The 27,205-nt window shown below is 54.5% G+C and overlaps 2 protein-coding genes across 3 annotated transcripts in view; one reads left to right on the top strand and one right to left on the bottom strand.

Annotated features, from left to right (window-relative positions):
• CDH23 (cadherin related 23) overlaps nt 1-27,205 on the bottom strand; it is a 78,047-nt gene that overhangs the window by 42,292 nt on the left and 8,550 nt on the right. The window lies entirely within an intron of this gene.
• Nucleotides 1,436-26,986, top strand: VSIR (V-set immunoregulatory receptor). Its single transcript, XM_069572004.1, has 7 exons — nt 1,436-1,857; nt 12,656-13,081; nt 13,893-13,949; nt 19,975-20,082; nt 24,012-24,039; nt 25,347-25,543; nt 25,713-26,986. The coding sequence occupies exons 1-7, from the start codon at nt 1,776-1,778 to the stop codon at nt 25,748-25,750; spliced, it is 936 nt and encodes a 311-aa protein (XP_069428105.1). The 5' UTR covers nt 1,436-1,775; the 3' UTR covers nt 25,751-26,986.

The raw sequence follows: 27,205 nt of genomic DNA, 5'->3' as shown, positions 1-27,205 counted from the left end.
ACCTCACTTCCACCGGACGATGGCCAGGGTGGGAAGGGCGCCTGGTACCCACCTGGTTTCAGTTGGCTTTGTAACTTCCCTGGGTGGAAGAACTCACACTCTGACAGGAAGAAGGGCCCAGGCTGTCCCCTAAAGTAGGGTCACAAGATCAGGACTGTGACCAAGAACTTGGATTATGTCCTGGAAATCACTGGGACTCCCATCCCAGGGGGAGTCCCTGGCTTCAGGGAGACTAGGCCTATGCCAGTTCACATAGTAATAGCATGATGCCCACCCTTCCTCTGTTGCAGCTCTCCCTACCCTGGGAGTGAGGGCTGGAAGCATTCAGAGAATCTCTGACTTGGACTAGTCTGCCCATGGGATACCCAGAGTTCCTGGCTTTCCTTGAGTCTCACCATCCTGACCCACACAGACTCTGACTGTACTTTGTCTTTCAGCCTGGGTGTTGCTTGTGAGGTCAAGACCCTTAACAGGTCGGCAAAGCCTTTGGAAGCTTCACCTAGGCGGGGGTAAACAGAGTACAGTGCTGGGCTCTCCCTCTCCCCTGATCCCTGGCCCTTACCATTGTCACCTCCACTTCTATTTGGGAAATCACTACTCACTCACACATCAACTTATCCATTCAGAGAAGTGTGTATCAAACATCTCCCCTATGCCCAGTTTTGTGCCAGGGACTCGGAAACATCAGAGACAGACCCTGGTTTCCAAAAGCTCATAGTCTAGCCCAGGAGGGCAAATGAGCCTGGGGGGAGGCCAGATATTTGGTAACACCAGGCTTGGTGTGGTAGACAAAGGGGTTGTAGACTGTTTGGAGACCTTCAGGGGAGATTCAGGGTGCTTTGTAAAAGGAAAGAGCCTGAGTTGAGCCCTGAGCGATAAGAAGAACCTGGAAGAAAGGAGAGAGACATTGCCAGGAGCGCCAGTACTGGGTGTGGTGCAAGAGCAGAGGGCTAGAGGTGGGCACGTGTGAGAGCGTCCTGCAGACATCTGAGGTACAGGGAGTAAGAGAGGCTGCAAGGTGGGAGGTGATGCTGCGGCCTGGGCCAGGGGAGTGCTGGTGATTTTCTATGGGACACACTACCCAATGTTGTGTGCACACCCCCCCCCCCCCCACAAGTGTCCCAGTGTAGGGGTGTGCCAAGCCTGCACCTATGCATGGGTACATACATGTGCACAAGAGTGTTGCAGGCTCTGGAACCTACAGTCGAGCCTGCTCCAACTCACCCAGCTCTTTACAAAAGTTAGATCCCATCCATCCATTCCACTACTGGGAGTGCCTACTACATATCAGGACCTGGGCTGGGTTGGAGGGTGATCGGTTCAAGCCCCTGCTGGTGGGTGAGGGCTGATACAATCTATGATGAGGATGCTAAGTTAGACGTAGATGTACTTCTCAGGCTTTGCACCAATACTAATCCTCTGCAAACAGGAATAGAGGAGAGAAGAAAAGGCTTGAAACTAGCAATCAAGCTGCGCTGCTGACTCTCTGGGATACTGCCTGGCTCCCCCACCTTACAGGGCCAGGCCGTGCGGGACAGCGGGAAGTCCCTCCCGTGGAGCCTTGGAGAGGCAGTGCCCTCCATGGCCGCCCGGGGGTGCTGTGGGGCCCCCGGAGTGGGCGGCCGTCTGCGCTCACTTGTTCGACACTCACTCGCCTGGAGGTTTCCCCGCCGGCCGCGTCCCGTCCGCTCGCTGCGAACCAGGAGTACCCTCTGCGCGCCCCTGGGCTCCGCTCTGGCCCCGCTGCGCCAGACGCAGCTCTGCCCGACGGCGACATGGGTTTTCCCCCAGTCCCGGAGGCTGGCAGCCGGCGCTGGAGGCCTGTGCTCCTCGCCTTCTTCCTGGCTGCCTCCCGAGGTAAGGTTGGCGAGCCTGGGTGCGGGGGAGGAGCACCGGGAGAACACAGCGGGCAGGGTAGGGATCACAGGTCAGACGGGGGTGCCCTGGGAGCCCCCTTCAGCCGCCTGTGACCCACCGCACCCCCCGCGGCAGAGAGGCTGCTAGGACTACTTGGCAGCGGGCAGCAGCTCTCTGCCAAGTGCCCTGGCTGGGTGATGGGCACATCTGTTTGCTGACAGCTGCCTAAGCGGCTGCCTGTCCAAGCCTTCCCAGCCCAGAGAGCCCAGGGCACGAGCACCTTCTGCCGAACAGGAGGTGGACCCGGTGGAGACAACCCAGTGTGTTCTAGTGAATGCCCCTAGCATTTGACACCTGCGGCATCTCCCTGCCCCGCCTTAGGGCTCCAGGATCTCACACGGTAGGGGAGTTGTATACTCACAGCCACTGTCCTATACCCTGGTGACACTCACGGTTGACTCTTGGTGGGCACTGGTCAGTGTGGCCACTGGTCTACTGCTGGACATGCACACCCCTCTGAGGGTCTGAGTGCTGAGCGGTTAGCCGATTCCCGGCATTCTAGCAAAGCTGCCCCCGGGGGGACTGGGGAGAACATGGGGGCATTTCCCAGCTCAGTTATGAGCCCCTTCTAGGTCTTTGGATAACTTATAGCATCTTTCGGGCCTCAGTTTCCTTAGCTCAAACACAGAAGCCATACACGGGAAGGTGTCACTTTCCTCTTCCAAAGTCCAGACTTTCACAGCTCTAAGTGGTATGCTGGTCAGGACACAGGGGCTCCCTGAGTTGGGGGGTGGGCAAAGGAGGTCCTGGCACCCATAGTCTGGCCGACAGTTCTTGTCTGTCTAGGATTGGAGAAATTGCATCGTGAGGGAGGAGGGGACCAGCAGGCAGCCTATGGAACTCAACTTTTAAACTTTTTCCCTGGGAAGGCGGAGGGAAAGTGTGAGTCATGCAGGGAGTCGGAGGAGGCAGGAGGGAGCTGGGGAGCTTGGCATGGGACCCAGTGGGCGAGTCGGAAGAAGAGGAGGGAGCGGATGACAGGGTAAGAGCAAGAGGAGGAGCCTGAGAGAACCTGGAGAACACCTCAGAAACTGAGGGCAGGCAGGCTCATGCCATCTCAGCGCTGGGAGGCTGGCCTGGCCTCCTATGAGGGGGAGGGAGCCCACACCCCGCAGACATGGCTGCCTAAGCCCTCGACTGGGTGCTCCCCAGGAAGAGTCCAAGCGGGTGGGGGAGCAGTCTCAGCACCAAGGCCATGGCTCGTGGCAGACATGGTTTCCCAGAGGAGCAGGGGATGGTGGCAGGCAGGAAGGCCAGCAGCCCGCTGGCTACAGAGCCCTGCCCTGTCCCAGCCTCTCCAAGTGACCCTGAGAGGCCGTCAGTTCTCTTAGCCCTGCCCTGGGTCCTCCTCTGGCTGGTCTGCTCTCTGCTCAGCAGCCCCAGTTTGGGAAACTGAACTCCAGAGGAGGAGCGCACAGAGCACTGGCTCACGAGCAGCCAGCAGCACGGAGGCTCGGAGCCCCTCGCTTCGTGTTGTCTACACAGCCCGGAGACTTCCCAGAGACAGCTGGGTACTCCATCTCTTCCTGGGCCCAGCTCAGGGCGATAATTAGGGTTTGAAGCAGTCTTCCACTGAAAGGAGCCACGAGAATTCTCTTAGGTTTGAACTAGTCTGGGACTCAGTATTCCTAACTGTAATATGGGTGTGCTAATGAGTATTCATGCTGCTACCTAGTAGAGTGTGCAACAAGGGGGCTAAGAGATGGGCAGGCCTAATTGCAGGCATGGTCCAGAGGGTCTGTGAACTGAATAGACCTGCTTACCAGCCCGCTAGGTTCCTGCCCTGGGCAGGTTTGATGCTTACCAGCCCGCTGAGGTGCTGGGTTGCCCTGGGCAGGATTGATGCTTTGGGAAGGTGAGGTGGGGTGGCTGGTGCAGACCTGCTCTCTAGCTCTTGGGGCCAGGCCAGCACCGTGGAGAATGGTGGTGGTGAGCCTGATGCTTAGGAGCCCAGGAGAAGTTGCAGATACCCCTTTCCTGGACCTGACTCAGGGTGAGATGGGTGGAGGGAGGTACCTAGGAGGCCAGGACCCAGAAGACCCCAAGGATGGCAGAGCCTCTTCTTCCTCTTTGGCATCCCTAGGGCCTATGGAAGTTATTGACCTTGCCATGACCTCACAGGCTGACCCAGGAGTCTCCAACTCTGGGTCTAGTCCATGGAGGTGCACTGGGGAAGGAGGAGCCCATCCTTCCCTGTATGGTAAGCAGTGTTGCAGGCCCTTGTTGAGTAACCCAATGGTGCAAGCCTCTGACACAGCAAAGACTAGTCTTAGGAAATCCACAATCCTCTGCCCAGAAGCCCTGGGGTGGAGAGAAGCAGCCTTGAGGCCATGGAAGGGGTCCCCAGCTATATTGGGGAGCCCCTGGCTGGGCTGGTTGCTCTCTTTTTCTCCCAAATGGGGCAAAGGTTCCCTGCTTGGGTCTGACCTCCAGGGACAGGGTGGCCCCAGTGGGAGGTACACTGCTGAGGGGTGACCTCCCTATATGCAACACACACAGGGGGTCTTAGGGCCAAGCAGACTGAGGGAAAGAAGAGAGGGAGGAAAGGGTCCTCAGTGCCCATCGGATATACTGGCAGTGACCCCTCAACCAGCACTGACCAAGTCCCAAAGACTGAGTTTGAGGCTCCAGGTTTTAAGTCAGCTGTTCATCCAGGAGTAGTCTGGCCTCACCAGGGGAGGGGGACCAGGAGCAGCGGGACAGCTTCTGATAGAGCCTGGGGACCCCTCAGTAGCAGTGCTGGCACATGCAAGGCCTTCCTGATGCCACCATGTGTGAGAATGGAGAATCTAGGGACTTGGAGTCGTGTGCGCTGCCTGCCAGGGTTTCTTGTACAACCCGTTACTTAACAGTCCAGCTCGGGGAGGCAATGAGCCCTCCATTCACCTCTCAAGATGGCCTTGTACTGCTCTGTGATTTTGTGCATTGCTCAGCATGCTTGAGCAGGTTCTATCATCTCTCCAAGAGGCACGATGACAGTGCCTCCCCCAGAGGCTGTGGCGAAGGGTACACACACAATATAGCACCTGGCACCTGCTTCTGGCTGTGTGGTATGATTCTGTCTCCTGGCTTTTGACGGCTGCATGCCACTGGCTTACTGTCTTAGCTCCTTGCTGCCTTAGCTCTTAGCTAAGCTCCTTAGCGCTCTTGCTGTCCAACAGAGTGCCCAGAGCATGGGAAGGCACTGACTGGCTTCCCTGGGGCAGGGCTCTCTAGAATCCTGGAGGTCTGGGGTGCTGAGTCCAGCCCTTTGTGCCACCTCTATGCACTTTGAGTCTGAAATGCCCATGCAGGTACCTGTAGAGGCTCCTCTTAAGGTTCCCTGGAGATGGGGACTCTGCAATTTCAAGGCAAGCCAGGGTTTGCTTGCCTTCTTAGGGTCTTGTAACTGAGCTTAATGTTCAGCCTATTTTACTTTGGCTGACCATCCCCAGGGAGAAAAACAATGGCCACCTTTGTGCACACCAATAATTCAGTAATGAAGCTGCTCTGCTCCTTGGCAAGCCAGTCTAGTCTCTTAACCCTTCTACATAGGATCTTACTTCTCATGGGGACCAGGGGGTCAAGTCCTGCCTCTGCTGTTCACTTACTATGGGACCACAAACACACACTCCCTCTTTATCTGAGCCCTGAGTAGGCTGGGTAACAGGGTCTCAGCAAAGCTGAAGACATGCTTCTGAAGGGTAATTCCATGATGGTGTTTCCTGACCTTCAGTCCATTTTCTTCACCACCTTGGGGATTTCTACAGTGTCTGCCTATTACCATATGTACTTTAAAAAATCTACTCATTTCTTTTACTTAGGTAAATAGATTTTAAAAGGAAACTGTATATCACTTGCCATAAATGGAAAGCCAGTGTCACTTGCCATAAATAGAACAAAATCATAAAAGTGTGTAATAGGAAAACCAAATATGGTAAATTCTGATTGGAAACTATAGCCTGGAGAAGGCTCCAAGCCTGCTGTACCTTGCAAGGAAAAAAAGACGACGAGCTTAGCATATAATAGAGATGTTTTGGAGATACACTGGTATCAAACTAGGACTTTCTCTTTGATGTAATCAGGACTGAAAGAGAATTGAAAAGGGAATAGCCTTCTCTCTATGTGATTCAATGTTATTTAATGCCATCAAACTGAAAGTAAAACTCCTTATGCTGATGCCGTGAGCGCCTCTCCACTGCAAAAGAAAACTCCCCACTGTGCAGAGTGGCAGCTGGTGGCAGGGGCCAGTTTAGCTCTCCTGGAAGAAGGGAGGGAGGGCAGTTTCCCATCCTAAGAGGCCAGGACAGGGTCAGCAGGCCAATCTGGGCTTCTTCCAGACCCCAATTCTCCCCGCCCCCCCCCAACCCATTGCCTTCTCCAAATAAATACAGTGGCTCTAGCTGGGTCCTCTTCTCATGCTGGGACCAGCTGGCTGTCCCAAGAGGGAGCTGGCAGCCCCACTGGCCAGGTCACACTGTACGTCTGTAGGAAGGAGGTGGGGACTGTGGTTAATCCTCGGCTACTTCTACACTGCAGATCTCAGGAGCCAGATGATCTGGGCTCAAATCCTGGCACCACCAACTACTATTTGTGAAACTCTGTACAAGTTACTTAGCCTCTCTGTGCTTCAGTTTCCTCATTGGTAAAGTGGAGATGGTCACAGTCCTACCTCACAGAGAGCGGGGATTCAATAAGTGAACCAATGTAAAAGTGATCAGAATGATGCCTGGCACAGAGTAAGCACCTGCTGCTGCCATGACCACCAACCCTCCTGCACTGAGGGGCAGGCACAACGAGATATGAACCTGAACCTCAGGATGTCCTCAAAGCACAGGATCTTGAGGGGAGCTTGCTGGAGCTGGCAATCTGGGCTACACAGAGCCGTCCTCAGGGAAGGCCTGGGAGAGCTGAGGAAGGAGCCATCCAGAGGAGTGGTCACCGGCGCAGCTCTGGCCAGCCCCAGGCTCTCCCTGGGGAGGTGTGCTGGCCAGCAGCCTCCAGCCCCAGAGGCAGCGATGCTTTCCCAAGGTGCTGGAAATGCCACTTCCTCCCATAGAGCCTGGCTTCCCCTTCCTAGACTCCTTGGTCTGATGTGAATGGACATTTCCTGCAGGAGGAGGTATCAATAAACACATCTGAGATGCCCTTTGTCCTCACCGGCTACGGAGGCCCATGGGCGGACCTGCCAGCTTTGGGCCCTCAGCCCCTTGCCCTGGAGCTACTTCCTGGAGCTTAGCGCTGGAATCAGGACCAGTCCTGATTGGTCCTTACCTCTGTTGCCCTCTGTGCTCGGCATCTTGATAAAGACAGAGCCTGGCCTTTCCTTACGCCCTCATGGACTGCCCTGGCAGGGTCCATTTGGGGTCCGCTGTGAGGACCTGGCCTTTTGCATCTAGCACAGGGCCAGCAATAGCAGGCCATGAGTAACTGTTTACTTACAGCCCCTAGCAGCTAGACAGAGTCTAGCTGTTTGGGTGGGGCCTTCTAGGCCTGACTAATTGAACCAGGGACCCACCTCCAAAGGCCAGGGTGTTGCCTTGGTGACTGTGGGCTAAGTTCATGCCTGGTCAGGGAAAATACACACGCCTGTTTACATGCCCTCCCCCCCACCCCCACACCCATCCCATGCACACCCAAAGGGTTTCACGAGGTGCCTGCTTGCGGGGGAAAGGGGTCACAAAAACTAGCATCTTGGGATGAAGCCAAACAAGAACTTTCTCTTAGACTAGAGTAGAAGCTTTTACAAGAGGCTCAGCCCCTCTGTGGCTGAGGGTCCCATTGCTAGAAAGTGGCAGAAGCAGGACTGAATTCTGAGTGGAAGTTCCTTAAGGAACTCTGCACCCCCATGGCCTCTCTGCATTGGGCCTGGCTCAAGTTTGGACCTTAGTAAATATTTGTGGAATGAAAGAATGATGTTTTTGCTTTGGGTCTGAGGCAGAGCAAGGATGATTGCATGGAGAGCGCAGAAGTCAACTGGAGGTCAGTTCACTCTGAGTAGCTAGAGGATGAAGTGTTAGCTCCACCCGCTGGAGGGGTGGAGGGCTCTTCCTGTCTGCAGCGTTGGCTTGTCCAAGGTGTGGGCCTCTGTTCAGCCACATAGGGCTGTGTGGCCTTGGGCAAATCGCTTCACCTCTCTAGTTCTATTTCTTCCTCTTTAAAATGGGGATAATAAGAGCTACATCAGAGGTTATGAGAATTAAATGAGTGCCAAGTGCTCAGCAAGTCCTAACATGTAAGAAGTGCTCATAAATGCCTGTGGTCATCTTCGTATTGTTGCCCATTCTTGTCACCCTTCTCTGCCCTGAAGAAAGACAGCCTTTCTCACCTGCCACAGGGTTTCAGAATTGGAAGGTGGCTAGGAATGTGGGGAGTCTCTCAAGATAGGATAAAGCAAGGGAAACCCAGAGAAGGATGGGACCTGCCCAAGGCGCACAGTAAGGGCATGGCTAAGTGGGGACTGGGGCCCAGGGATCTGCCCACCCAGGCTAGAGTTTTAATCCTAGACCTAGAATTACCCCAGGGTCACAACATTCTTCCTGCATGTGCTTCTGCAAACTCACCCAGCAGCAGGGTGGTGGGGGTGGGGGGTGGGGCTGGGCCCTAAAAACAGCACAGTGATGGATGGTTCCCACACAGGCACAGGCTCAGCCTAGGGCCTGGGGCCTTTTCCTGTTCCACATGCTCTCGGCCACCCTGGAGCCAGGGGCCTTCCTCCCCAGTCTCCGACAATGCCCCAGGTGTCCAAAAGGATCTGCTGCTTACAATAAGCAACATCCTCTGACCAAATAATTATAATTCCAGCTGGGCTATTTATAACCCCTGATAACACACATGTGTATGTGCAGTCGTGGAAGGCATGGGGCACGTGTGTAGTTTTCCCTAACACCGTGCCCTTGCGAGTCCACCTAAGGACAGGCTGCCCCTAGCCTTATTCTGGTTGGAGTCTCAGACACAACAAACAAGATGTTTTCTCTCCCCCAGGACAAGTCCTGTGGACATCTGGCCCACACCGTCCAGTCCGTTTGCTGGAACTGAATACTCTCTCCCACACCCAAACCTAAAGCCCAGTGTAGCTTCTCCTTTTTCTAAAAGGGGAAGAGGGCCTTCTGGGGTGCTTGGGGTGTCAGGAATTGAGCAATGACCCTCCCCAGCTCTGTCTCTGAACCCCACTTCTGTGTTCCCCCGTGAATCTGCAAAGAAACTGCCTCTTGGGCTGAAAAGCACGTCCCCACTGCTTTTCTGGGGAATTCTGTGGTCCCTAGCATCACTGCTTGGACCAGGGAGGCCCTGGGCTGGTGCCCCATTGGAGGCCCTGCTGCTTGCTCCCACCCTGCCCCGTCACCCTGTGCTCACAGACACTTATCCTGCCCACAAGCTAGCCTCATCTTGCCTACATATTCGCCCCACCCCATCCACACCTCTGTCCACTTGACAGTCCCCACCCTGCTCGGCTCTGAGCTCCACTTCTTGCTTCTGCCTCCACTCACCCAGACCTGCGGCCCTGGCCTCCACTGAGCCAGCCTTCCCCTGGCCCCCGGGTGTGCATGCTCCTGCCAGTACTGCTGGATCTGGATTCGGCTCACACCCTTGGGGGTAGTTCTGGGGCTAAAGATAATGTTGGGGAAAGGGAAAATGGGGTATCAGTTGGGAGAAGTGCTGGTGGGAGCTGTCACATGGCTGGCTGGGGAAAAGGGGGAGCACAGGGCAGAGCTAATCCAGGTCCACTCTTTGGGTGGGTTTTTGTTCTTCCTCAGAGGGCCCTTTCTGTGACTACTTCCCACTGTCATTTATTGGCACAGCCATGACTCAGTAGCTCGGTTTCCACTGGGGGCCTTGGGTGGATCACTTTCTCCCTGAGCCTGACTGTTATATCTGTAGGACAGTGGGCTTGGGGAGTGGAATGCCTCCCTGGTTAGAAACCAAGGAGCCCACTCACGGACCAGAAACTCAAATGTCTGTGGGACACTGATGGGAAGAGAGTGAAGCAGACTAGGGGGAAACATTAGGGAGAGGTGGGGACTGCGGCCAGCTAGAGCACCAGGGCCCCATGGGAAGAGGAGGCTGCTGCTCAGTTTCAGTTGACAAGTGCCTCACAGGAAAGCTGTGTGTGCTTGCGCTCAGCTGTGTCCAGCTCTTTGTGACCCCATGGACTGTAGCCCACTATGCTCCTCTGTTTGTGGAATTTTCCAGGCAAGAGTACTGAAGCGGGTTGCCATTTCCTCCTCCAGAGGATCTTCCTGATCCAGGGATCAAGCCCAGGTCTCTTGTGTCTCCTGCATTAGCAGACAGATTCTTTACCACTGGTACCATCTGGAAAGCTGGGTTTAGTGTTAATGTTCTGATTTTCAAAGAGAAGCTGGAAGTCAGAATTTTCGTATCAAATTCTTGGTCTTTAAATTTTGGCAATCTCAAAAAAAAAATGTAAAATACTTTGAGGTTCAAGTAAAATATATTTGAAGGCTGAATATGGCCTGTGGGCTGCCAAATTCTGAATTTTTTTCTTTTAGTACAGTGTCTAAGTGCTTGAGTTTAATTCTGACTCTGGTATTTTCTCTGTGAACTTCAGTGAGTTACTTAACATCTCTGTGCCTCAGTTTCCTCATTGGTGAGACAGGAATAAAAATAACACCTGCCTTACTGGGTTGTTGGCCATGCCCATCCTACTTATTATTCTTCTAGTCCTAACTAGATCCTTCTTTACCTGAAGCCCCCATGCTTCAGGTTCTGAGTTTATACCCTCCAGAACTTCAGGCAAACCACTTTCCCTTTCTTGACATCTACATTTCTCCCTGAAAAGGAGATGAGCATCTTGACTAAAGTTCTGACGTTTTTGCTCACCTTGGCAATGACTTCCCAAAAATCTGAGATTCCTAGACATGGCTCCCTCTCACATGCAGGTGCCAGGAGTGGGAGGCTCTGGTGTGTATCTGTCCTTTTTACCCTCTGGGGCTTAAAACTCCACCCTTGCAGACATATTCTTTGGGGGAAATGTCTTTCTGCCTCCTCACACTCTGCTTTAAATATGTAAGCATGCCAAGGCTGGGCCACAGCTGTTATCAGTCATTCACACTTTGGTGAGAAAGGATTCAAAGCAGGCTTCTCTGTTCTATTTTCACTCCTAAGAAATGTCTTTTGAATTGCAGAAATGACTTAGAGACCTATCTAGCTCCCAGGTATCAAGCCCCAACTTTCAGAGCATTTCACATAAATTATCTGTAGTTTTGCCTCAACTCTGGCAGGGAGCTGTTCCACTTCTGTGTTTTACAGCGAGGCATCTGAGGCTAAGAGTCTATGTAACTCCCAGCTATTCGACTCCTTTGCAGGCTAAGCCCATTCCAAAGCTACGGCGGCTGCCTCTCTCCTGACTGGGCCAGGCTTTCAGCTCCTCTGGGGAGGGGTAAGGAGACAGGCTGTAAAACAGGGAGAGGGCGTCTGGAAAGAAGTGGCATTATTATCTTGGGTTTAGGCAATGGCAACAGAAGGGGCATATCCATTTGCATCTTGTACATATTTCCAAACCCTCCTTCCCTGTCGGCCCACAACAACCCCTGAGATGCCAAATAAAATGAAAACATCGCTAATGTCTAGTAACTATAGCTATCGCTCCGCTGTCTGCAGAGGGCATGAGAGCTCACATAGCGTGTTCTCCACTTTCCCTCATTCTGTCCTCTCACAACCCCACTGTAGCTAATATTTTCCTTCCTGCGCACATGAGGAAACTGAGGCTCACAGCTAGACAGAATTTTCTGTTAAAGGGCCAGTGCTTTGGGGGGTCAACATGGTTACATGCTGGGAGACGGAGGTAGGGTCAAGAGGACCCTTCATTTGCTTATTGAAGCAAAATGAATGAGAAAATGTGTCTAAGAAGACCAGGTGGCAGGCAGGCACCTGGATGAGATGACCTTTTCTTCACACCTGTCCTTGTCCCTGAGACACCTTGGGTATTTCTGCTTTACTGCCTCCCAAGTGCTGGGCTCCTGTCTGTCCATCAACCCCAAAGATTCTCCTTCCTTTAAGAAGTCTCCTGACTATCCCCAGGAAGGTCATGTCCTCTTTCCTTCAAGTGCCCCGAAGGCTGGTGCGGCTTTGCCCTTTGTCCTGTGGGGTTACTTTTTCAGGATGTAGGACCTGTCTAGCCAGCTAGGCCATAAGCTCTCACGGGAGCCTCTGTCTTCAGCATCCAGGTGAGATAGAGCCCCTGGCATAGGCCTCACATGGGCAGATGCTGCCTTAGTGCTCACTGATGAGGGGGGTGTGGGGCAGGCTGGCCCCAGGAGTGGCAATAGATGCCAATGGCCCCCAGAGGGGTGGTCCAGGGCAAGGGGCTGCTGTTCCCAAACTGCCTTCTGCTTCTCCCACCTGATATGTTGAGCACGGGAACTGCAAGTGCCAGGGGCCAGGTCTGGGCAGAGCTATGGTGCCTGCAGTGAGGGGACGGGAGCTGGGGTCAGCACACGTCCCTGGAAGAGGGACACTGGGGGCCCGGCCCACCCTGCTGCCTGCCTGGTGTTTCGCCTATGCCTCATCCAGCTTTACCTGGGGAGGCTCCTGTGGCTCCTCCCACACAGCCTGGAGGGAGCCGGGTTCACGAGCAAAAGAAGAAGCTGAGGCTTGAGGAGGTCAGCTGACTGGCCCTGAGCTTGTGGCTGGGGAACCCATATCTTTGAAGCCCCAGGCTGAGGTTCTTCCCTACTCGGGTGGGTACTGGGAGTGTTGCCGGCTCAGGTGGGTGACGGGCTCTCGTCTCTCTGAGCAGGCCTGGTGACAGCGTTCAAGATTGCCACGCCCTATTCCCTGTACGTGTGTCCCGAGGGGCAGAACGTCACCCTCACCTGCAGGCTCTTGGGCCCCCTGGCCAAAGGGCACGATGTGACCTTCTACAAGACCTGGTACCGCAGCTCGCGGGGCGAGGTGCAGGTCTGCTCAGAGCGCCGGCCCATCCGCAACCTCACGTTCCAGGACCTCCACCTGCACCACAGCAGCCACCAGGCCAACAGCAGCCAGGATCTGGCCCAGCGCTACGGGCTGGAGTCGGCCTCCGACCACCACGGCAACTTCACCATCACCATGCGCAACCTGACGCTGCTGGACGGCGGCCTCTACTGCTGCCTGGTGGTGGAGATCAGGCACCACCACTCGGAGCAGCGGCTCTTTGGGGCCATGGAGCTGCAGGTGCAGAGAGGTGAGCCCCTCCTCTGCGGGGTGGCCGGGGGCGGCTGTCACTGTGGGGATGGTGTCTGAGCTTGTCTGGGAGGATGAGCAGAGGACCGAGTGACTGGTAGGGGGTGGCGCGCGCTGTCTGGTGGTGTGACACTGTGCCGGGGGTGTCTGATTCTGTATGGGTGGCGCTGGTACTCCAGGGGTGGTGGACGGGGTGTGAGGATGTGGAGCTGTGAACACCTCTTTCTGGGTCGCTGGGTGTGATGGAGAGGAAGGGCATACAGGACTCTGTTTAAGACAGTGGGGTTTTTTGATGGGAGAGAGTATAGGAACTAGTGGAGAAGGAAACGGGAACCCACTGCAGTATTCCTGCCTGGGAGATCCTATGGACAGAGGAGCCCGGCGGGCTGCAGTCCATGGGGTCGCAAAGAGTAGGACACGAATGAGTGACTAAGCACATGAACTTGGGCTGGGAGTGTGTCTGCTCACGACAATTCCAGGGCTGTGATATATGACCTGCTGTGTGAGTTAGGGGGTGGGGTGGGGGGTGGGGTGTGTGTGTGTGTGTGAAGACAAGGGGCAGTAGACTAGACAGAGGTGTGGGTGTGGGCAGGTAGCCACACATCCATGGGGGTGTCATGGCGATGGGCAGGGCTTGCCTGGCTGTGCAGTGAAAATATGCCTCTGTGTGTGTGTGTGCAGCTGGGCCAGCGCTGCCAAGGGGACACGAGCAAAGGTATCTGTGACAGGAGCAGGGCACACCAGCCTGGACAAGTCTTCCTGGCCGCCAGGGTCTGACGCCCACTTAATGACCCTTCTCTCTGCTCCCACAGGCGAAGAAACACTATCCAAGTGCATCGCGTACCCACCCTCCTCCAATGAGAGTGAAAGTAAGGAACCACCTCTTGGCTCCTCTGGAGTCTCTGTTCTTCTCTGTCCTTACCCTGGACCCAGACCTCATTCTGAACTCTGACCTCATCACCCCAAGCCCACGGAACCCCATTCCTCCTCTGTTGCTGCCGCCCCTCCCTTTTGCTTCCTCCTTCACCTGAGCCATTGGGCTGCAGCCCCCAGAAGCCCACGCCCCTTCTAAGGCTTGAAGTTTGAGGAAGCTGGCTTCTGAGTCCTACCCCTGACTCTTGGGTGAGGCTGTGCCCTGGCAGTGACCTTGGGCCAAGTGCCCCCATGATAGATACTGGGTGCCACAGGCTGCCGAGCTTGTTTTCAGTGGGGACCACTCCTCTGCCACATGGGAAGGAGGGCGGTGTGTGTGTGGGTCCTCCTGGCTTGGACTCAACCTTGTTCCATGTGTGTGGAGAGGGCGGAGGGAGAGGCTGAGGCAGGGGAACAGAACAACCTTTCCTAAAGCTCCTACTATATCTCAGGCAGTGTGCCAAGTCCTTCTAAGTATTGGTATCTCAATGGCTTCTTACAAGAACCCTGTGAAGTAGGTGTCACCAACTTCATGGCACACTCATGGAAACAGAGGCCCAGAGAGGTGACATTGCTGGCCTCAATTCACGCATCTCACAAGGAAAGCACAGCTGGCACTGTGCTCACCCCGCCTTCTGGAGGTGAGGTGCGCACAGCTGGGGAAGGAGATTGGATGCACAGGGCGGTGGGTGGCAGTCAGCCCCCTGGTGTTTGGCCAGAGGTGCCCATGGAGGGCAGGGGCATTACTCCGAGGGATGCCTGGGCACTAGCAGTCCAGGTGAGAATACCCAGCAGCTTGGAGACAGCAAAGGGGAGATGTCTTAGGGGTGCCCTCTCTTCTGACAGGAGGGGTTCTTGGCTTCCTCAGCCTTCTCTCCATTAGTATTTATTTGGCATCCAGTCCGGACCAGTTCCTGCCTAGGTCCTGAGACACGAAAGTGCAGGTCTTCTCCCTGCCCTCCAGGAGGACATCCATCACAGCTGAAGCCAGGAAGCTCAGCCAAAGCCAACCCCCCAATCAAAGGCCATGGTGACTTTCTATTCAAACTACTCTTTTTTTTTTTTTTTTGAAACAACAAACAGACTAGCCAGGAATAAAATTAGAACACACTTTTGGTCTGAGCCAGACCCACATGGAACTAAGAAACTAAGAACAAGCCTCTTCGCCTGCACACCACAGAGCTCATGTGTGGCCTCGCACCAAGCTGCTGCCTTCCTCACTTCCTCCACTGGTGGCTCCCTGGGGAGGGTGGAGAGCCCCCCCCCCCTCACACCCACCCTCGGCAGCCCCTTCCTGCCCATGCAGCAGCCTCACAACTATGTGTGCACACACGTGCTGTGCACAGGACAGGGTAAGCCTCACCTGGTGGGTCCCTGAGTGTTCACTTCCCCATCACCCCTTCTACTATGAGCAACCCCCCAGTCCCACTTCTGCCTCCAGGGGCTCCTGCAGAACAACTCTGCCACTGCTCCCATTTCACAGATGGAGAAACTGAGGTTCAGATGGATGAAGTGAGTGGTTCTTAGTCTCCCAGAGCCAAGAGGAGAAGCCAGAGCAACCTGGTTCTCAGTGTGCAAACCCTGCCGGAGTACTGGGGCCCTCCCCTCTGAAAGTCATTCATTTTCAGAAAAGCACTCATTTTCTGAAAGTCAGCTGTCTTGGAGACAGTGACAAGAGATGCCAGAGGGGACAGTGTCAGAGAGACCAGGTGTGAAATGGAGAGGGAGTGGCGATCTGGGTCATTTTTCTTGCTCTAGACTCGAGAGCAGCAGCTGCTGGAGTTAAGGGAACAGAAGTCACCTGGGGAGTTCCAGGAGTCTGACTGATAAGAGCCCAAGGGTGAGGCAGAACTTGATTGCTGAGAGAAGGTCAGGCTTCCTTTGCTGGGCACCTTGGCTCTCAGGATTTGACATATTCCTTCCTCTCCAAGTCATGGGATGTGCAGCCTCACTCGGCTCCCTGCTTCCCTGAACTACTGTCTGCAGGGAATTGGCTTCTTAATGGCCACAGGCACACGTTCGCTTCTGTCCCAGTTGTCAAGGGCAGGGGTAAAGTGTCAATCTGAAAGCTTCTTAAAGGCTGGAGTCCCCTTTCAGAGTCTGGGTTCTGGCGGTCTGGAGACGACAGCTGTGAGGAGTCTTGGCACTAAGGTGGAAGTGGTCTCAGATGAAAGGAAACCCAGCTATGCTCTGGGGTGGGGTGTGGGTGCTTTGACAGTGCTTCTCTTCTCTGGGTACCATGTGTCCACTGAGCAGCGGGAGCACGCGTGTCCCTTTCCAACTTGCAGGGAGGCAGCCCATGTTATCAAAGGTGCTGAGTCAGGGGTCCAAGACTGAATGCTCACAGGGCCAGGGAGCTTGTGGGGAGGACAGTACGGAGCAGCAGAGACTGGTGAAAACCCAGCTGCCAGTTTGTACGTGCAGTTCCAACTGTCACACGCCAGGAGAGGGGCCCAGGGTTGCCAGAGTCACTAAATTTTCAAGCAAAGTCAGAAGTCCAGATTTTACTTGAGCTCTCAATTTTAAACTGTTGGCAACTAATAAAAGAAAAAAAAAGCTAAGTACTGCTGCTGCTAAGTCACTTCAGTCGTGTCCGATTCTGTGCGACCCCATAGAAGGCAGCCCACCAGGCTCCCCCGTCCCTGGGATTCTCCAGGCAAGAACACTGGAGTGGGTTGCCATTTCCTTCTCCAGTGCATGAAACTGAAAAGTGAAAGTGAAGTCGCTCAGTCGTATCCGACTCTTAGCGACCCCATGGACTGCAGCCTACCAGGCTCCTCTGTTCATAGGCTTTTCCAGGCAAGAGTACTGGAGTGGGGTGCCACTGCCTTCTCCGAAGCTAAGTACTAAGCTGGCCATATTTGCAACTTGAGTCTATTCTAATGAAAGGTAGTGTGGTGAAGTGGTTAAGAGCACAGATCCTAAAATCAGTCAAGTTGCTGAACCTCCCTGTGCCTTGGTTTTTTCGTCTGTAAAATGGAGATCATGGTTGTATGTATACTTTTAAGGTTGTTCTGAGGCTAAAATGAGGTACTCTGTGTAAAGAAAGCACTAAGAACCATGCCTGGCACAGAGTAAGTGCTGTGTATGTGTTGGCTATTATTACTTCTAATGTGCAGTTCTAGGCCTGGCTTCCCAAATCATCTCATCCATTCCCCTGTACCAAGGCAGGATGGCAAGTAGATGGCAGGTGGACGCATATCCTGTTTTCTAACAGTGTGAAACATTCGCCTGGTGATCCATGTGCTTAGGAGGTCCCAGGGCTGACTGCTGGGTCCTGCCCTCTGCTGCACTTATGTTTGGAAAGACCCCAGTCCCTGCTATAAAGACAGGGGCTCCACAGCCAGCCTTGGTACCAGATCAGTTAATGATGCTTCCAGCCAAGAAGCTCTTCAGTTTCCCTTCTCTAAGTGCAGTCCGTGGGGTTGCAAAGAGCTGGACGTGACTTAGCAACTGAACAGTAACGACAGCAGCAAACTGCAGCCCCAATTTCCTAATATCTTGGGGGAGGAGGAAGGTAGCTGGTGCATGAAATCCCCATATCAGCTTGAGGCGGCAGGGGAGGTGATAAGAGAGGAGTGGGATGAGGAAGCCGGTACCGAAGGAGCCCAGGAGCCCCGAGCTGCTGAGGGGCTGTGGTTTTTCACTGAACCTGCGCCAGGAGGCTGGACAGCCCATCTCCCCGAGAAGCAACCTCTCCACCCCGCAGCACAGCAGATGTATGCTTTCATCCAGCCCCCTCCCCGGAACCAGGCAGTCCTGCTGAACTCCTTCCTCCGTAAACACCCTTGGGTACTGACAGGCCCTGGACAAAGCCTCGCTGAGCAGGCTGAGCCCCTTCTATCCCACCCCGCTCTGTGAGGGACTGGCACACTGCTTGGTGCTGGCTGGGCAGCTGCCTCTGCCAGTGCCCGATCACCTTCTCGGCATGAGCCTGCCTCTGGATGACTACAGGACCAGACACCTCCCCAACTCTGCCCCAGGTACTGGCCACACATGGGGGGCGGGGTGGGGAGCTGCGGCGAGGCTGTGCTCTGCAGAGGAGCCCATGGTCTCAGAGGGCAGCTGGCCCACAAAACTCCAGCCAAACCCTGCTCCCTGGGCCTAGCCTCAACTCCCAGCCCAGGCTATAAGGAAACCAAGACCCGATCCCCTAGAGGGGCCAAAGAGAGGGAGTCTTTGCTTGGGGACCGCAGTCAGGAGAGAGGTTGGGCCAAGATGCTCAGTGGTCACCAACTGGCTACACCGTATGCTGCTTAACGCCAGTCTGGAGGACACCTGCTTTGATGACCAGAGAAGGGTGCTTTGCAGCCGTTTTCTCAGTGCCCACAATAAGGTCCTGTGATGGAGTTCGGAGGTACTCAGATGTCTGAATTATAAAATGTTTTACTTTCAGTACTCTGCATCAAAGTGCAGCCTTGCTAAGATACGTGGGGAGCCTGCTTTAATGTGGAGCTGAACTTGCTTTGTAACAACAGAGCAACTGTCCCTGTACCAGCGGGTACTTCTAACGCACCTGAAAACAGCTTTTTCTCTTCCGAGGTCTGAACAAACCCTCTGAAAGCTTGTTTACACTGTGGGGTTGTTCAGTAATACAATGAGATAAAAAACAAGCCTTTATACCCAAATAAGTAGTGCAAAGGCAACAATGAGCCCGTTCACCTCCCCAAAGCTCCCAGGGTCAAGCTGACGCTGTGACAAGGTATTCTACCCCATTGTTTTTTTGTCAGAGGGAAGGGCTAAAATTGGGAAGGAAAAGCACTTACGCTGGTTGTGGTTCTGAGGGCACGTCTGTTCCCAGCTAAACTCCTAGAGTCAGCAGATGGACTCAAATAAAACCTCCCATGCTGTGGATGGGACCATGAAGTGGTACAACTATTTTTTTTTTTTACAAGACAATTTAGCAATAGCCTAAAAAAAAAAAAATACACATACTCTTTGGCTCAGCACTTTCACTACTAGGTTTTATATAGTGATGTACTTGTCTGAGTGAGCAAAGATGCCTATACAAGTTCATTGCTACATTATTAGTTATGCTGAGAAATGGAAGCAACCTACATATGCACCAGTAGGGGACTGTTTCAATAAACTTAGGTGAGCCCCGTGATAAGCCCTAGGCGGAATGAGCTAGATCTCTGTGCCAATACAGCTAGATCTCGGTGTCCAAGCTGTGCTAAGTGGGAAAACCAGTTGTCACATGATCCCATATATGCTGTACATGCGGAGAATGTATCTAGATTATGTCTCTGGAGGGGGCCCAGGTACAGGTGGAGAAAGAAAATGTTGAATTAAAAAAAAAAACTTGTAAATTTGTGTGCGTGTAATTTCAAAAGCTTAAAAACATTTAAATTGGACAAGGATTCACATTTCCCTAGTTCCTGCTCCAAGATGTTTCCCTGTGAACTGTACATGTGAGATCACTTTTAGAGGCCCTGTCCTGGAGCCAAGGGGTCTCTCAGGGGATAAACAGGGCTTTTCATTCATTCATTTTTCATTGTGATAGAACATACACAACATAAAATTGCCATTTTAACCATTTTTAAGAGTACGGCTCAACGGCACTCATTACGTTCTCGTTGTGTAGTCATCGCCACTCATCTGTTTGCACAAGTTTTTTATCTCTCGGGCTTCCTTCAACCTTGAGCTCTGTGACATGGGGCCTGTGAAGGGCCTGCTCTCCTCTGTAGGGAGCAACCACCTGCCCCAGGTGGTTGAGATGTTTCCTGCAGGCTGTGAGGAGGTCCCTTCTCTTTCTCCCCTGTAGCTGCTTCAGCCGTAAGCGCCTGGCCTGAGCCCTGGGTACTCTGGCCCTCTTGGGGTTCCCACGCCTTCCACGCCTCTGCAGGTCACTGCGGGTCTAGCTGTGGGGCCTGGGTGAAGGCGGGCCCCCATCCTGCTGGGCCTTCCCTCTCTGGGACTCAGTTTCCCTCAGGAGGAGTAACGGGACTGGGGCCTCACTTGGCTGCCTCTCTGTTCATTCAGGCATCACGGCTGCTGCTCTGGCTACGAGCGCCTGCATTGTGGGTATTCTCTGCCTCCCCCTCATCCTGCTCCTGGTCTACAAGCAAAGGCAGGTGGCCTCCAACCGCCGTGAGTATCCCCGTCTGCCTGGGCTAGGTGGGGTGTGAGTGACCTGCCCCAGTGTCCCGCTCAGCCACAGGGAAGAGCCAAGGCAAAAGGCTGACCCAGTTCTGCTCTTCAAGAGATAAGAGCTGGGCTCCGTGCTGGCGAAGAGGGGACCCACTGGCCCCTGGCAGTGCTGGCTTGATACTCAACAGGGACCTGTTGAATGAATGAGCAGTCTTAAGGAGTAGCTGAAACTTGTTTATGAAAGTGGTGTCACTCGGAGATTGTTGGGGGACCTGCTTTAACATATAGGTGGGTTTGTCTCTGTAGCAACAGTTGGGACAAAATGACCTTTGGATTATCAGAACTGGGAGGGATCTTCGAGATAACTCGATTCAACTCTTTCCTTTTACAGGTCACAAACCTAAGATCAGCAGGGTTAAATAACTAACCAAATGTTATAAAACTTAGTAAGACTCAGACTCAAAGCTTTTCAACTCAGTGGTTTTCAGGGAGCATAGTTCCACCGCATAATAAAAACACTCCGCATGAGCATCGTAGCTGAGGACCCCTAACTAGCAGGATTGCTGTGCCAGGTACCATGTCCAGTCTGCTATGTACATTCTCTCGTGTGCTCCTCCTAACAGAGTCTAGTCTTACTACTGGCTCCGTTTTAAAGCTGGGCAAACTGAGGCACAGAACAGCTAAGGAGCTCCCTCAAGGAACCACTTATGAGCACGTGGTGGAGCCAGGTTTCCAGCTGTGATGCCTTTTCACTTGTCTCTTTGGGTGACAGTGCCCTTTGCCCTTCCTTCGACTCCTCCCACAAGCCTTGGCCAGCCTCAGTCCTCCTAGAGCAGGAGGGGGGGGGCCTTGCCTGGCCTCCCCCATCTCTTCCCGCACCGCCTCCCACCCCTGCTGTCTGCAGCAGGAGGTAGCTGAGGGGGGCCCTGGCTGGACTGGAACAACTGGATATCCCTCTGTCCCTCTTCAGTGGGTCACTCTCCCCCACCCCTCAGGAGGCCCTATTCCTCTCACAAAGCCTACCACAGTTGATCTACACAGACACCCCAGGGTTGGGGAAGGTGAAGAGATCTGGAGCAGAAAGAGGAACCCAGCAGATGAACCAGGCAGAGGCGTGGCTACAGAGCCGCCCTCAGCTCCTGCTCTTCTGTGGAGTGCTTCCATGGAGGTGGGGAAGGGATGAGGAGGGGCCGTGCTCAGGCAGGCTTGGCTCCCAGCAAAAGAGGTACTTTCTGTCCCCTCTTACTCCAGACCGTAGGTCCGCCTCCATCAGGGAACAGGAAACTGAAAGTGAAGCTGCTTAGTCGTCTCCGACTCTTTGTGACCCCACGGATTGTGGCCCACCAGGCTTCTCTGTCCATGGGGTTTTCCAGGCAAGAATCCTGGAGTGGGTTGCCATTTTCTTCTCTAGAGGATCTTTCTGACCCAGGAACTGAACCCAGGTCTCCCGCATTGCTTTACCCTCTGAGCCACCAGGAAGCCCCCAGGAACTGGGAAAACAAATTCCCGGCAGAGGCGGGCACGGGGCAGGGGAGGGGCACTGCTGATCCTCACGGGGGCCCCCAGGGGTTGGGCCAGGGCTCTGCCTGTGTCCCAGGCAGGAGGATGGAAAACCAGAGAGGGGACACCCCCAGGCCGGAACGCTGTGGCCGTGTCCTGAGGACACGGGCAGCCTGGGGTCAGCCCCCAGTATCTCCTGCTGCAGGTACTGGGAGACCTACAGACTGAGGGCTTCACAGAGAAGGGACAGATGAGCTGGGCGCTGAAAACCTGCAGTGAAAGAAAGCTCGAGGGGGTGCGGTGGGCCAGCCAGGGCTATGCCATGACCAATGACGAGCACGCCTTCAGAAACTCTAAACAAATTCCATTTTCACGATGGACGACGACTTCATAGCATCTTATCCCCAGATTTAATACATGCAGTAACAGGAAGGTATCAGTCATTTATCTCCTAATAAATATTTTTGAGGCCAGTCCTCTGTCCTCTCCAAAAAAAGACTTATGTGGTTGAAGGTTTAGAGACAGACACACGTGATGCCAGAGGGGACGATTCTAGAAAAACCAGGTATGAAATGGAGAGCAAGTGGAGATTCGGGTCATTTTTCTTGATCCAGATTTTACAGAAGCAGCTGATGGAATTATGGCAGCAGAAGTCACCTGGGACACAGCAGGAGTGTGGCCCCAGGGTAGAGGCTGAGTGGCCTGGAGCACAGGTGGTGGCTCAGAGATGGAATGGATAGGACTGTGTGTGGTGTGCTCCAGGCAGGGTGCTGCCACAGAGCTGGGCATGGAGGGAGTGCTTGGGAGTAAGCCACACTCAGAAAGAAGAGAAAGAGCAAGGCTTGGGAAATTAAATTAAATTAAAAGATGCTTGCTCCTTGGAAGAAAAGCTATAACGAACCTAGACAGCGTATTAAGAAGCAGAGATACTGCTTTGCCGACAAACGTCCGTCTAGTCAAAGCTATGGTTTTTCCAGTAGTCGTGTATGGATGTGAGAGCTGGACCATAAAGAGGGCTGAGCGTCAAAAAATTGATGCTTTTGAGCTGTGGTGCTGGAGAAGACTCTTGAGAGTCCCTTGGAGTGCAAGGAGATCCAACCAGTCCATCCTAAAGGAAATCAATCCTGACTACTCATTGGAAGGACTGATGCTGAAGCTGAAGCTCCAATACTTTGGCCATCTGATGCGAAGGACTTACTCACTGGAAAAGACCCTGATGCTGGGGAAGATTGAAGGCAGGAGAAGACGACAGAGGATGAGACGGATGGCATCACTGACTCGATGGACGTGATTTTGAGCAAGCTCTGGGAGATAGTGAAGGACAGGGAAGCCTGGCGAGCTGCAGCCCATGGGGTCGCAGAGTCGGATGTGGCTGAGGACTGAGCAACAGCAACAAAGTGCTGGGGGCACTGAGGCAGGCAGGGTGCCACAGAGGCCCACGGGCCCGGCAGCCTCCCTACCATCAGGCAGACTTGGTTTCTTCAAGGGCAGAGGAGAGGATGAGCTCAGGGAAGGCAGAGGCCTGCAGGAAGCTCCACAGAGTCGCCCTGGTAAACAAGCAGCCATGATTCCGATACCACGAGATTTCAGGAACTTGTATGCAACTTCCCACACAGAATCGCCCTGGTAAACAAGCAGCCATGATTCCGATACCGCGGGATTTCAGGAACTTGTATGCAACTTCCCGTGGGTACTCTGTTGTTGCGCCCCTCCCCCACCACTTGTTTCCCCATCGTAATGCGCAGCAAAACTCTTCAAAAAAAAACAAGAAGGGTCTGTGGGAGTACGTGGGGAGCTGCCAGAAAGAGGGAAGTTGGGGTAGCTGCATCTGGTTGGTGGCCGGTTTGTGGGATGGGGAACCTCCACAGCGGGGCCGGGTGGCAGCAGCTTGACTGCAGGGTAGAGAGTGGTAGCCCGGCTGAGAACTGATGAAGTCTCAGGCCCTCTAGGGTTCCTCTGAGAGATGTTGACCCTATTAGGCAATGCAGAGGACAGAACAGAGGGGACCAGGAACTCTTAATTAGGAACTGACCTTGCAACACTCCTGCCCAGTAAATCATGGCTGACGACCAGAACGTGACAAATGGCCACACAGGAAACAACAGTTCAGGAGCCAGGCCTCTGGTTGATCCTGAGTGCCTAACATCACCACCGCTGCCTTTGGTTTCCTAGCTGCCCCACACGCTTGTCAAATGCATCCCAAGCTTAATTTATCATGGGTCAACACGGGCCGCTGAGCAAGGCCCCACCTGCTGGGTAGACACACAACACTGACCTCCTGGCTTCGTGAGGGAGCAGAAGTGGGATCCGGGGCTGAGCACGGCCCTGCCCAGGTTCACTCCCATTCCCGAGGGGTGTCCGCCAGCGAGGGCCAGGATGCTGTCTGGGAAAGCCTTCCCTCTGTGACCAGCTGCTCTGTCTGTCCCTAGGTGCCCAGGAACTGGTGCGGATGGACAGGTAAGGCCCATGGAGACCTTCCTGCGGACACTTGCCACAACTGTGCCATCCCAGTCAAAGTCTGGCAGCCTCTCTCCTTGCCTTCCCTGGGCTGTGGTCTCTGCTGGGCGGTATCTATCTACACCCAGCTTCTTATACAGCAGTTAATGCGGAAGGGGTTGGGGGAACTTTATAGCCAGGACAGACTGATTCTCCTGACTCCACTAGGTTCTTTCCCCTCTCCTCTCTGGTCACTGCTTATATCACAATGGGGCTGAGAACACAGACATGGACTTCCTGGTCCTCCCTGAGCTCTGGGCCAGCTGTCAGGAAGGAGGTATGTCCGTGCAGTAGGGCCCCGGTTTAGCTGCCTGGCACAACTGGTTAGAAGAGCATTTGCCTGCCATCTGCCATCTGTGCCGACTGGCTGTTTGCCCTGCCACCCCTCACCCAGCTGGCTGGCTCCAACGCTGCTTGGATGAGCAATGCACCTACCTTTGGGCCTCAGTGGTCAGCTGGGGTGGGGAAGGGGAGGAAGCAGCTGAACCCAGGCAGACCCTGAAACATGCAAAGGAGGTCAGCACATGTGGAGTTGAGGCCCCAAGGAGTGCAGGGCACCCCAAGGAGAAAGCAGTCAAGCCACAAGGGCAGAGGCTGACCTAGCTCAGACGTCGTGGTGGTGGGAGGGCAGCTTGGGGATGGAGTGGATGGGGAGTGTGTGTGGTGTGCCCTGGGCAGGAAGCTGGCATTGCGCCTGGCATGGAGGGCATCCTTGGGAACAGGACATGCTCAGAAACTTGGCCCCAGTACACGTAACACCAAATTCAGAGCTCCTCCCTGGTGTCTGAAAGGGATGATATTTAAGACAGGTCACAGGAAGTCCTAGCTAGATCCTGCTAGCAGCTCAGAATTAGAGCGGTCCTCAGAGGTTGTCCCACTCCTAGGGAGGAAAAAGGTCTCCCTTTAGCTCAAGACAAGCTGTGGGGACAATCAGTCCTAAGGCCATTAATTCTACTGACCAAAGAGAGACTTGTCCCCTGATTCAAGAAGCCAGAGTCCTAGAGCTGCTCTTACCTGGGGCTTCTTTCCTGGGCCTGGGGACAGATGGTCAAATGCCCTCAGCTCAGGGCAGGTGGGGAGTGCAGCCCAGCTTTTCCTCCCTGGCCCTGGAGCCTCTCTTCCTGCTAGGAGATGCTTCCGAGGCCTAGGGTGGGAAGGCAGGTGAGGGGAAGGGTGGGGAGGTGAGGGGAGAGAAGTGAGGCAGGCCAGGTGGGAGGTCAGAGGCCTAGCCCAGGCAGCACGCATGACCTCCTATCCTGCTTCTCCAGCAACAACATTCAAGGAATTGAAAACCCCGGCTTTGAGACCTCTCCACCTTCCCATGGGATGCTGGAGGCCAAGCCCAGGCAGCCCCTGTCCTACATGGCCCAGCGGCAGCCTTCTGAGTCTGGGCGGCACCTGCTGTCTGAGCCCAACACTCCTCTGTCTCCACCGGGCCCTGGGGATGTCTTCTTCCCCTCCCTAGGTGAGTGCTTCTCTTCCCTAACAGCACTGTGACCAGCAGTGTACCGGCCACACTCCCCACCTTCCTGGGAATCCTCACAGCCTCAGAGTGTGGGATTGCGGCAGGGGTGGGAGGGGGGAATGACAGATAGAGGAGCCCCCCTTCACTCTGCTTTTCCTTTCTTTTGCAGACCCTGTCCCTGACTCCCCAAATTCTGAGGCCGTCTAAACCAGCTGGGGGCCCGTGGGTAGTTGTGGCTGGGCCTGGGGCAGGGGCATTTGAGCCAGGGCTGGCCCTCGTGCTGGTCCCTTTGGCCCTGGTTTCTTCCCTCCAAGCTGTAAGCTCAGACTCTTTGAAATACTCCTGACGGCCAGATCTTCCACCTCTCTGGATGGCAGAAGGGAGAAGGTGCTGGACAGTCCAGCCCCTCTCTCAAGGATGGTGAGAGGCTTGGATCCCACCCCAGGGACCTGAAATTCACCAGCTACTGATGCCAGATGACCTCTGTTCTCAAAGCCCCAGGACTGCCAGCTCCCGTGGCAGCCTCTCTCTCTGGGACATAAGCCCTGAGACCTGAGAGTACAGATGCGCACTGGGCAGACCTCCCAGTGCCACGCTCCAGGCCCGAGACACAAGATGTGCAGAGACTCTTCCCACTGCGGTGGGCCTGGCTCCCCATTCCCGCCTGAGACTGCTCATCCATCAGACTCACTCTCTGTAATCATGAGGCTCTGGGGCTAGGCCTGCCTGACCTGGCTGCCTTCTAACCAGCAGACTCTCTGAGGGGCTATCAACTGGTTAAACAAATCTGGGGTTCCCGCTGCCTGTACTCTGGGTCCCCAGAATGCACTGGCCGGAAGCCCCAAAACAGGAAGTACACCCTGGGGCACGGTGACCACTGTGAGCCAACTGGCATCTTGGGCAATGGGAGCCAGGTCAGAGGTTGTACTGCCGCCCGCCATAGTGGTGAGTGGAGGGAGAGTGGGCTGGCGGGGGGCGTGGGCCTGCTGGGAAGGTTCAGAGGAGAGGGCTCCTCCCCCTCTCCCTGTGTTCAGGAGAGCTGGTGACCACATAATGTACTGCCCAAACTATGATGACTTTTCAGTGTGAAGAGGGGGTGCTATTAAAAACTACGTGGGTGACAGTGTAAAAACCCCATGGACAGATTGTAAGAGCTGGGTTGAAATCCCTACTCTGCTTCTGAGGTGCCTGAGGCCCAGGGAGCCCTCCACCGCCACCCCCAGTCTTCGAGGACCTCTGTTCCAGTCACTCTCCACTGAGCCATCAGGGCAGCGGGACCCTGTTGGGTGGGAGGAGCGGGCGTGTCCACAGAAAGTCTGGGCCTGCTCTGCCCTAGACCCTCTGCTCCCATCTCCTGCTTCAGGCATGACCCGGGTTTGTCTTTATATACAAATAGGAGGGGGAATCCTTTGTGGAATTTCAATTAAAGAGTTTTCAAGCGCGGAGAGGAGTGGGGAGGGAATCTCTGTGCCCTGTGGGGTGAAAGTGGGTGGTGGGGTCATTTGAACTAGACAGGCACCCCGGGCACTGCCCTGTGGAGCGTGTCATTTCAACTGGGCATTCGTCTGCCAGCAGCCTACGCTGGCTCTGCTGAGCCGGGCCTGGGTGCTGAGAGCCCGGGCTTCTGGCCAGGATAAGGGCCCAGCAGGCAGGGAGATGCTC

Source organism: Ovis canadensis, chromosome 25, assembly GCF_042477335.2.
Source record: "Ovis canadensis isolate MfBH-ARS-UI-01 breed Bighorn chromosome 25, ARS-UI_OviCan_v2, whole genome shotgun sequence".
Lineage (NCBI taxonomy): Eukaryota > Metazoa > Chordata > Mammalia > Artiodactyla > Bovidae > Ovis > Ovis canadensis.
The sequence above is the reverse complement of the archived record's forward strand: the minus strand, read 5'-3'. Positions and strand labels throughout refer to the sequence as shown.

What these genes read in the sequence shown, in the direction of transcription:
- VSIR (XM_069572004.1), top strand. Translation starts at nt 1,776, where the DNA reads ATGGGTTTTCCCCCAGTCCCGGAGGCTGGCAGCCGGCGCTGGAGGCCT. An exon ending in CTTCCTGGCTGCCTCCCGAG is followed by an intron (nt 1,858 to 12,655) that starts GTAAGGTTGGCG and finishes CTCTCTGAGCAG; the next exon opens with GCCTGGTGACAGCGTTCAAG. An exon ending in GGAGCTGCAGGTGCAGAGAG is followed by an intron (nt 13,082 to 13,892) that starts GTGAGCCCCTCC and finishes CTGCTCCCACAG; the next exon opens with GCGAAGAAACACTATCCAAG.